We start from the raw sequence: 12,233 nt of genomic DNA on the forward strand, positions 1-12,233 counted from the left end.
TTGAATTTTGAAATTTAATTCATCTACCTCAATGTTTTTGGCTGCCAATATAGCTCGTTCGCTTAACCAATGATGATTTCTGTAATTTTGAGCAACATCTGGAAACACCTTCTAAATGAGTTCTTCTTTTGATTGAGGTAAATAACAAAAATTTTAAGGAAAGTTAATACATCCTGTCAACATGTCAATAGGAAAATTGTCATTACCAATCTAAATGAGTTGTTTAGAGAATATGTTTTCATATTGGCTTATTTGCAACTCAACACGCATATTCTTGCTTAAGTGAAGTACTTTGACATATTTCCACAGATTGGATGACTTTAGGTATGCGTTGAGTTCATCAGCTGGCGTTGATCGTGGAATCCCTGGCAATGTTTGACGAAAATCTCCTGCTAATAAAATCATTGCACCACCAAATCGGTGATTGCTGCGTAGATCTTTTAAGGTTTTGTCTAAAGCCTCCAAATATTTTTTACGTGCCATCGTGCATTCATCCCAAACGGTCAATTGACATTGCTGCAAAACCTTAGCCATTACAGAGTTCTTCGAGATGTTGCAAGTTGGAGTTTCATTGCTTTGCATATTTAATGGCAATTTTAGTGCTGAATGGGCTGTTCGACCACCTTCGAGCAAAGTTGCGATTCCCGATAAAGCGAGTGCAAGTGCAATTTTATTTTGTGAGCAAATTGTTGCTAATATTAATGAAATCAAAGTTTTTCCTGTACCACCAGGTGCGTCTAAGAAGTAAATCCCCCCAGTTCCATCATTTGTTACTTTCATAAGAGTATCAAATACATACCTCTGTTGTTCATTCAACAGTGGAGGATTTGTTTCGATTAATTCTTTCAAATTGTTGAGATCATACAGTTTTTCTCTGTGCAACTCTTGGTTAAAAGAAAAATGGTTAAATCATGCATTGGACGATTGGGTGCGGCCACGACTAATTAAATTAATAGTTTGTTTGACATCATCAAGCACATGTCTTTAATTGAAATCAACGCTTCGTTGTAAATTTCTTCACTGATTTGCATATTTGGACTTCCATTCTATTGCGTATTTGATACAAAATATCATCACACATGTTATCTTTGTACTTGATACACAAATCAATTGGGTTTGATGGAAAGCATGTGGATATGATTATAGAAAACAATGTTCGTATTTGATGAGCGTGTGAAGATATTACAGCATCACTGAGAGTTTGATCCCAAGGAGCGTCATTTCCTAGCAATTGTAAACGTTGACAGGCTTCTCTGTAGGATCCACACAATTCACCATCAACATTTCGTAAATGTTGGAATAATGTTGGGCCACGTACATTGACTAATAGCAGTCGCAAATAAAAACATTCATTATTGCTTGGATGTACTGAATAAATTCGACCAATCGCATCGGTGGAATATATATCTGGGTATCCTGGTACTGGTTTTTCTTTTTTTCGTCGTATAAATCTCTTTGAAGATTTATTCCAAGTATAGTATTTTGGCATTTCAGAATATAGCAGTGTTTGTGCAAAATTATCGTTTTGACATGTCTCAAAAAACTTGTTAATGTAGTAGATGGTGGCTGAGCAGCTCTTTGACTTACGTTCTCTGCTGTAAAATACACCCTTTGCTCATTTTCTAAATGCACAGGTAAGTGAATAACAGATGGGTGTCTCTTATGAATTGGAAAAGAAAATATTCGAGAATTGCTTCATTACCACTAACATAGCGGCCCATATCCTAATTTTTTCATGTTCATTTCGGTCGTCATCTTCTTGTGCAGTACGATTAGATCGGTTTGTAGCATTTCGTGTTCTTCTACTTAAATTGCCTCGTCTCATAGGAGGCAATATTAAAATATTGTGTCACTTGTAATAACTTTTTATTCATAGGAAGATAACAAAACACTACAAACAAAACAAAAGCACACTCAGTAGAGTATAGCAGAAAATGCAAGAAAATACCACCGGCAAGGGCGGCAAATGAACATTGACATTGATTTTTTTAATCTTATATGACTTGAAGTCAAATTCTTCAACGCCATACCAATTTTATCGCCTGCCGACAGTAAAACAAAAGAAATAATATCGAGAAGCCGACTACGATTATTTGTATTAGTTAGAAAAGGGCTGTTTTTAGGGTTTTCCCGGCAATTATTCGAATTTTTCTCGCCGTAAGAACCATCCCTAGACATCAACGAACATTTTAAAAAAAGAATTGGCCAAATTGGTTCAGGCGTTGTTGAGTTATGCGCTTACCAACACATTTTGCGATCCATTTTTATATATAAGATTATTCAACTGATTTTTCCCAAAAATCTAATCAGCAGGGAAACATTTTGAATTTTCCAAAAAACTTCAGAATTTTTGGCGAAAACCTGAAAAATAATTTTACACTGCCTTATCTGCCAATCTACCTATACAAGCGACTGGGGATTATTTTAGAAATTGGTGCAGCCGTATTTTTAGAAAACTCGAGGAAAGGTCAAATTTAGGTATCCAAAATTAAACGAACATAAAACACTTTTTTTCCTTTTGATATCAAACAATTTAATTTAGAATGACTTGAAATGTTAAAGAAACGTAAAGCTAGCAAGTAGAACTTCTTTGTGCATAAAATCAATTTTAAGAATACTAAAAACTAATTTTTGATTTGGGTGTTAACAGTCATTTTTTTAATATGAAATTTTAAGTGATGAGAAAAGTGACGCTTTTAGGAAGCTATTAAAATAATTTTGTATATATCAATTAATAACTTTTGGAACTAAATGAGATATCTTTTTTTTTAAAATATTTTTTGCAAGCATAACCCCAGTGGATTGTATCATATTATTATTTAAAGTTTATCATTTACATATTTAAAATATACATAAACTTATTTCCACATTCACTTCATGTAATTCCAGAGATTCGATATTAGAATAATTGTGATTTGCACAGTTTCAACACAAATCTGCACATGAGAACAGTTTATGATTAGCATAGCTATAACTTCAACACATTTTTGACTAATTTTATTTTTGCATCTTCCTCACCTTCATGTTCGAACTCAGAAAGAGTAACTTGAAGACTAAAAACATTTATGAATTCGTTACAAGAGTTGTTTGCAATCTTTTCATCATCTTAAATGTTCGCGCTGATTTCAAGGTGGACAAGGCATAAATAAAATACAGAAAAATAGATTGCAAGGTGCTCCACCTGAGGCATCGTCATCGCATGAATAGCCTATGGTGAGACAAATATATTTATATTTAAATTTAAATTTAAATTTATATATTAATTTAAACTTATATTTATATGTTAATTTAATATTATTTATATATATATTTAATTTATATTTATATATTAATTTAAATTTATATTTATATATTAATTTAAATTTATATTTATATATTTATATTTATATTTATATTTATATTTATATTTATATTCTATTCTATATTTCTATTTATCTTTATATTTATTTATATTTATATTTATATTTATATTTCTATTTATATTTATATTTATTTATATTTATTATATTTATATTTATATTTATATTTATATTTATATTTATATTTATATTTATATTTATATTTGTATTTGTATTTGTATTTGTATTTGTATTTGTATTTGTATTTGTATTTGTATCTGTATCTGTATCTGTATCTGTATCTGTATCTGTATGTGTATCTGTATTTGTATCTGTATCTGTATCTGTATCTGTATCTGTATCTGTAAATGTATCTGTATCTGTATCTGTATCTGTATCTGTATCTGTATATGTATCTGTATCTGTATCTGTATCTGTATCTGTATCTGTAGTTGTAGTTGTATTTGTATTTGTATTTGTATTTGTACTTGTACTTGTATTTGTACTTGTACTTGAACTTGTACTTGTATTTGTATTTGTATTTGTATTTGTATTTGTATTTATATCTATTTTTATATCTATTTTTATATCTATATTTATATCTATTTTTATATCTATATTTATATCTATATTTATATCTAATTTTATATCTATTTTTATATCTATTTTTATATCTATTTTTATATCTATTTTTATATCTATATTTATATCTATATTTATATCTATTTTTATATCTGTTTTTATATCTATATTTATATCTATTTTTATATCTATATTTATATCTATATCTATTTTTATATATATATATTTATATTTATATTTATATCTATATCTATATTTATAGGGGAAAGGCTTGTAAGTTGCCACCCCATCGCTTTTATGCCTATATCTCGACATTGAGTACACATATCTTTGATGCGAATATACCGTTGGAAAGAGGACCTCAAAAGCTTTAATCCATAGCATCAGATCGTTTGAGTTATGTGAAAATGAAAATTTTACAGCCGATTTTTAAAAGATCTCGAAAATGACCCCGCCAAAAAAAGGCTTATAAGTTGCCACCCCTGCAAAAATCGCTGAAAATTCGAGAAAACTGAAGTACAAACGCATGATTGACAAAATTTATTGATTGTGAACTTAAATGAGCGTTAAAATGAATTAAAAAAGAGCATAAAAAATTTAAATAAATAGTTTTGAACAACGAATTGAATAAAAAATGACATCCAAAATTGAATTATTCATCATTTTCCTCCTCGTCGTCATCATCAGAGTCGCAAGTCGGACAAACGTAAACACTCGAGCAAGAATTCATCAATTATTCATCGTCGGCAACATCATTAATATCGGGTACTTCGGCATTGAATTTATCGGTATAACAAGAAAAACTACGAATGCTGATCTTAAATGGTTTTGCGGTGCTTTTCTTTTATTTTTTGTCGATGACGACGGCTTTGATTGCAACAAGTAATGCATCAAAATTGGTTACACCAAAATCGGTTTTTCTTGGTCGACGTGCAGCCATACTAAAAATTAATTTAAAGTAAATTTAAAATTTAAATTAAAATAAGTTTAAATAAAAGTATATCCAAAAATGGTAGAAAAATGCACTTAAAACAATTCAATTTAGTTTGAATGACGATTGCATACAATTAAAAAGCATTTAATTGATTTAAATTTAAAAAGCACGACGAAACAATAAAAATAGGGTGGCAACTTACAAGCCAAAAAAGGTGGCAACTTACATTTTCAACGCCATTTTAGAATGGATCGAAAAAATTTTACTAATCATTGTTTGTTCGGAAATGACTGAAAATTCATTGATTTTCAGTGCCAGCACATATATTTACCTTAGTTTTCCAAATTGGTTTGATCACTTTTTGAGAAGAACAAAAATTATGTTTTTTATTTTAACTTCCCGTAGGGTAAGTTATTGTAATGGGCCGAAAATCGGAATTGAAAATTTTAACATTTCTCGACGTTTTGAAGGTTTTTGAACGTTTTGGCATACCTCAGAAAAAATGGATGTGTGTGTGTGTGTGTGTGTGTGTGTGTGTGTGTGTGTGTGTATGTATGTATGGATACAAATTTCCAGTCACGTTTTAGGGCGCACGGATCAACCGATTTGAATGGTTCAAAAAACATTCGATTCCTATTGATAGGGAAAAGAGCTGATTAGTTTTTGGCAAAGGCAGGTCCAGCCGTTTCGGAGATACGGAGCAAAGAGTGCAGAAAATAGAAATCGAATTTTTGAGAGAACGGAGTATCTGATTTGAATGATCTAAAAAGCATTCAATTAGTAATGATTGGGAGAAGTGCTTATTAGTTTTTGGCAAAGGCAGGCCCAGCCATTTCAAAGATATGGAGCTAAATATGTAAAAAATGGCAGTTTTTGAGAGAACTAAGCGTCCGATTTAAATGATTCAAAGAACTTTCTGCTTGTCTTAACAAAATAATTGATTTTGGAAAAAAAAATTTTGTTCAATTTTTTTTTTTTTTTTTAGTTTATCAAAAATATTTCAGATTTTATTTTTAATTCTGGCTATAGTTCTAATATACTTTACAAATATTTTCAACTCTGCAATTCAGTTTATATAATTCTCATAAATATTAGACAATGTTACAATATTTATAATAATCTATTTGAAAACATTCAGTATTCCTCGAACATTTCGGTACGGGAAGTTCCAGCAATTTGCCTTAAGGCACGATGCCATAAATGCCTCAAGACAGAATTCCACTTACAGCTAGTTCGATTTTTTTTTATATTCTAAACTTTGTACAGTGAAAACTGTGTTCTTGTGACTTTTCGCACCGAAACTAAACTGAAATTGGTTATGACGTATTTGGCATCGATGTCAGCTGAAATTTTGGTATTGTCAGTGCTGGAACGTCAAAGTCCAGCAGGGGTGGCAACTTACTAGCAATATCTACATTATATTTATATCTATATTTATATCTTTATTTATATTTATATCTAAATTTTTAACTTCTCGTAGGGTAAGTTATTGTAAGGGGCCGAAAATCCAAATTGAAAATTTTTACATTTTTCGACGTTTTTAAGGTTTCTGAACATTTTGGCATACCTCAGAAAAAATTGATGTGTGTGTATGTATGTATGGATACAAATTTCCAGTCACGTTTTCGGGCGCACGGATCAACCGATTTGAATCGTTCAAAAAACATTCGATTTCTATTGATAGGGAGAAGAGCTGATTAGTTTTTGGCAAAGGCAGGTCCAGCCGTTTCGGAGATACAGAGCAAAGAGTGCAGAAAATAGAAAACGAGTTTTTGTGAGAACGGAGTATCCGATTTGAATGATCTAAAAAACATTCAATTCGTAATGATTGGGAGGTAGGCCCATCCATTTCAAAGATACGGAGCTAAATATGTAAAAAATGGCAGTTTTTGAGAGAATAAAGCTTCCGATTTGAATGATTCAAAGAACATTCTGCTTGTCTTAACAAAATAAATGGTTTTGGAAAAAAAAAATTGTTTAAATTTTTTTTTTCAAAAAAAAAAAATTGTATATCGAAAATAATTCAGATTTTATTTTTAATTCTGACTATAGTTCTAATATACTTTAACAAATAATTTCAACTTTGCAATTCAGTTTATATAATTCTTATAAATATTAGACAATGTTACAATATTAATAATAATCTATTTGAAAGCATTCAGTATTCCTCGAACATTTCGTTACGGTCCCGGAAGTTCCAGCAATTTGTCTTAAGGCATGATGCCATACACCCCACTAGTTTATATTTAACTTCCCGTAGGGTAAGTTATTGTAATGGGCCGAAAATCAAAATTGAAAATTTTTACATTTCTCGACGTTTTGAAGGTTTCTGAACATTTTAACATACCTCAGAAATAATGGATGTGTGTGTGTGTATGTATGTATGGATACAAATTTCCTGTCACGTTTTTGGGCGCACGGATCAACCGATTTGAATGGTTTAAAAAACATTCGATTCCTATTGATAGGGGGATGGGCTGATTAGTTTTTGGCAAGAGCAGCCGTTACGGAGATAAAGAGCAAAGAGTGCAGAAAAGAGAAATCGAGTTTTTGAGAGAACGGAGCATCCGATTTGAATAATCTAAATAACATTCAATTAGTAATTATTGGGAGAAGTATTTGTTAGTTTTCAGCAAAGACAGGTTCAGCCATTTCGAAGATACGGAGCTAAATATGTAAAAAATGGCAGTTTTGAGAGAATAAAGCGTCTGATTTGAATGATTCAAAGAACATTTTGCTTGTCTTAACAAAATAATTGATTTTGGAAAAAAAATTTTTTTTTTTTTAAAAAAAATTTTTTTGTACATCGAAAATAATTCAGTTTTTATTTTTAATTCTGACTATAGTTCTAATATACTTTAAACAAATAATTTCAACTTTGCAATTCAGTTTATATAATTCTTATAAATATTAGACAATGTTACAATATTAATAATCTATTTCAAAACATACAGTATTCCTCGAACATTTCGTTACGGTACGGGAAGTTCCAGCAATTTGCCTTGAGGCACGATGCCATACACCCCACTAGTTATATTTATATTTATATTAAAGACTACTAAAAATTCGTTTCTTTTTGGCGTTTTTTGCAAATATCTATAAAAGTACACATTTTGTCAAAAATCTTGTAATGAACAAAATTACATCAATTATTATCTTAATAAATCGGTGTTTTATAACGTGTTCTAGGAACAATATTATGCTATATATGAAATAACGAAATAGTTTTTTCGTTCGAGATTTAATTGTTGTATTTGAAGCCATCTAGCGGCGAGGTGTTATATTTTATATATTCCAAGGATTTTTATAGTGCTCAAAATAAGCTATAAAATGTGTACTGTTAAAAGGTCTGTTTTTTTATTCAAATCAAATAGTATTATGGATGCCATTTCTACTAATACTAAAATTAATCGTATTTCATTTAGAATTACCTTGGTTCAAGAGATACCAAAATATGCAAATAAGTAATAATGTATGTCGAATTATTATTAAAAAATGTAATTTAGATATTATTATTAATGAAAACAATTAATATGTAGCACGTGATTATAAAAATTATGGGCAACATTATTGAAACAATTACTTTGAGTGAAAAAATCCAAAGTGATATTGTACCTTTACCGCGGATACTATATATTAATTCATACTGAATTCGTTATACTGTAAGAGACTGCAATTTCCAATATGTATATCATATGCTATAAATCACAAAGGCAAATGATGAATTTTTGTGTGATAAATTTGGAAATTTTATTTTGTTTCATCAAAAAATCCGATTTGCTAATTTTATGTTTTCTCGACGTTTCAAGCATTCCGTATCGAATGAGACCAAATTTGGAAAAAGTATGTGTGAGCAGATTTTTTGCCGTAAATCTCAAAAATTTAAAAGCCATTAGATGTATTTCGAAGAGGACTAGTGCTTCTGAGTTTTGTGTGACGATCGGCCGAGCCGTTTCTTTGTAAATCGTAGAAAAGTGAAAAAAAATTTGTCCACGTTTTAGCCCGCAATTCTTAATCGATGTTGAATATTCAAAAACCGTTCGAAAGATATTGGTTGGGAATCGTGCTGATTAGTTTTTGGTAAAGATCGGCCGGGCCGTTGTCTTGTAATAAAGTCAAAAAAAAATTTTTTGACGATTTTTATTATTATTTCTTTGACGGTAGGTACCATAGTCTTCCAGATCTTACTAAAATATTACAGCCCTACGACAACTCGTTTAGCTTTAAAAATTCATCAAAGTTTGCAAAAATTAGTATCGTTCTTTTGGCATTTGTCAAAATTAGACTTTTGATCGACGTTTTCTCAGAATCGCCTGAACCGATTTCAGAAATTTAAAAGCCATTTGATGTATTTTACTGAGGACTATCGTTTGTCGGTTATGTGAGACGATCTGCCAAACCGTTTCTTTGTAATTTGAAAAAAAGTGTTGAACTTTTCCTCCACATTTAAGCCCAAACTACCGAATCGATTTTAAAAAATCAAAAACTGTTCAAAAGATATTAGTTGGGAATGATACTGATTAGTTTAAGGTGAAAATATACCGAACCGTTTTCTTGTAATTGACTGTTGAAAAAAAAATTTAAGCCGATTTTTATGGAACTTTTTTTTATGGATATATATCATGGTCTTATAGAACTTACTGAAATATTACGGCTTTACGACAAGTAGTATAATTTCAAAAATTTATCAAAGTTTGAGAAAATGAGTAGTTTTTTGACATTTGTTAATATTAGAATTAGAGGATTTACTTGGTATAACGATAGTAGTACTTGGTCTTGATGAACAAACATGCTAAGTCATTAAAGTCCTGCGGAAACTGATTCAATTATATAAATTGTTGATTTTTGAAAATTTGCTTTTAGAAAATACTCTGAATTAACGTGTTTGTTCGTTTTCAATTTTGTGTAATAGATCCACTCGGAATACTTTTAATCGCTCATAAATTAATTTATTTTTTATTGATTAAGTCGATTATTAACACAATTTCGGTAAGTTTATGTAACTTTCCTCAAGGCAAAATAGCAATACCAACTAGTTTATGCTTCTACATCTACAGGTATGACTAAAAATATTGGATAACCCTTGTCATTAGCAGTAGTCTATATTTCTGATATACTATTTTCATTTTATTTTATTGAACATATTTTAATATTTGTTTGTTTTATGGTTTTACGTGTAAAAGCTTGTATCAGAAAAATATTTCATCCCGTCCCTCGTAAATAATTAAAATAAAAATAATAAAAGAAATGAAACATCTGTACCGTTTAATAAACGTAAGTGTGAAATATATTATTCGTGGTTACTCTATATATTTTTGAGGTAATTAAAATCGAAAATGCGTTTATAAAGTTCTTTAAAAACGATTACATGATAAGTGAATTTTGAAAATATTTCTTTGGGTGTTGTTTAGCATAAAAATTCTCTGTATTTTCATAGAGATTAATGTAATATTTTTTGTAATATGCCGAAGATAAGTTTTTATCAGCATTATATCTTAGTCACCTATGGAAATTTAGAAAAAATCTACATGTTTTCTATGTAAAGAAAAGTAATTAAAAATATTAATACAAGTTCAAAGGCTCTTATAAACACCGAAAGATTAAGATGGCATTGTCAATAAAAAAAACTAGAAGGAAATACATTGGTTACCGCTAAATTATTAGAAAATCTTAAGCTAGATATTAATCCAGATGTTAATGTCAACACCATTGTCATGAATAGAAGTCATTTTTCTTCATTTAACTCCCGAAAAACGCTTCACCTATTCACAATTGAAAATATTATTCTATTATTGGATGATTTTTTGAACCAAAAAAAATTTTCACTCTAATATTAGGACTCAAAAAGGACCTATTTGTAAAGTAAAATTCAATAAATCTAACGTAAATATATATCAGTACTTTCATTTCTCATAAAACAATCATCGTGGACATTTCACCTTTTATCGATTATCAAAATTACGGTCCACTAAAGAAGCAACATTTGCTCGTCAGCTACCGAGCAGGTAAGACCCCCCGGTAAATATTGTCAAGTGCACAAGTTGAGTAGTTTATGTGAAATTACGCAATAGTGTTATTATCTAGTTCTAGTGAATTCAGAAAAACATACACTAACATTAATGCAGTGTTTTAAAAAGTCACAACAAATGTTACCCGTAAGGGTATACATTTTGTACAATCGTACAGTTTGTAAATATGTTAGAACCGTCAGAAAATATACCGAACTTCAATGTTCACTGCCGCTAGTAAAAAAAAAGTTCTTTATGATATTTCAAACACCAATAGTGAATTTGTTCAACGACATCTGGAAGGAATAAAATAAATACGCAATCAACAGAACCTGCACGCAAATGCAAACAATATGAAAACTAGACTCTGACCCCTCAACTCTGAGGCAGGCACACAAATCGTCCGTTATCAAATGCAATAAACAACATTTGAACTCCGCTGAATCTTCGTGGCAGGTACCAAAATTTCTTGTTAAACATGAAAAGTAAAATAAAAACATTGAAAATAATGCGGAATTAGTCAGTAAACTTTCTACTTCGGGACAGATTTCTAAATCGTCCGCTGTAAATGATAATACACAAAATATGAATTACACTGAAAACAATAAGGAATTAGACACCAAACCGTTTACTGCTTCTCAGGTAGTCAATCCGTCCGCTATTAAATGCAGTTCACAAAATCTTGACAACAATCAAGAATGAAAAGTTGCTGCGAATAAAAAACGACACCAAAGTAAATTGTTCTTTAATAATGACGCTGCAAAGAAAGTGACCTCCGAGGATTATTGGTTCAATCCGACGCCCACAAAAATTTATTATGAAATTCTAGCAAAAAATACCGCCTTACCATCAGAAACACAAAAGGAAAAAATACAATCTAGCAGGCCTTCTCCAATATTTATCCACAAAGTAGGAGATATCAAGCCGATAGTGCAATTACTCAAAAACAAAGTTCAGAAACAATATAGCCTAAAACTGATCAGTTCTTCTCAGGTAAAAATCAATCTGGAAAATAGCAAATCTTATAACAAAATTCTAAAGATACTAAAAGAGCAAGATACACAACTACACCCATTCCAAGAAAAAAAGCAAAAAAACGTTCAAAATTGTGGTAAAAAATCTAAGTTACAACACGAACACTAAGTTGCTTAAAGACGAAATTGAAGAGTTAAGTCACAAAGTAGTTCGTATCAAAAACATGGCAAGCAGAATTTCAAAATATCCTTTGAATGTGTTTACAGTTGAATTAGAACAAAATCTGAATAATAAAGACTTTTATAAAATCGATTACTTATACAAAACTAAAGTGCAAATCAAATCTAAGAGGTTTTCAAGGGAAATCGTTTAATGTAATCGTTGTCAAAGGTACGG

The 12,233-nt window shown here is 30.1% G+C and overlaps 1 protein-coding gene across 1 annotated transcript; it reads right to left on the reverse strand.

Annotated features, from left to right (window-relative positions):
• Positions 1 to 210: 210 nt before the first annotated feature.
• LOC113388034 lies at positions 211 to 1,489 on the reverse strand. Its single transcript, XM_026625449.1, has 2 exons — positions 1,000 to 1,489; positions 211 to 884 (listed from the first exon to the last, which is right to left on the reverse strand). The coding sequence occupies exons 1-2, from the start codon at positions 1,487 to 1,489 to the stop codon at positions 211 to 213; spliced, it is 1,164 nt and encodes a 387-aa protein (XP_026481234.1).
• Positions 1,490 to 12,233: the final 10,744 nt, after the last annotated feature.

The sequence above is a fragment of the Ctenocephalides felis genome, unplaced genomic scaffold (assembly GCF_003426905.1).
Source record: "Ctenocephalides felis isolate EL2017-DRISC unplaced genomic scaffold, ASM342690v1 CF-g0.4_SCAFFOLD_00845, whole genome shotgun sequence".
In the NCBI taxonomy this organism is placed as follows: domain Eukaryota; kingdom Metazoa; phylum Arthropoda; class Insecta; order Siphonaptera; family Pulicidae; genus Ctenocephalides; species Ctenocephalides felis.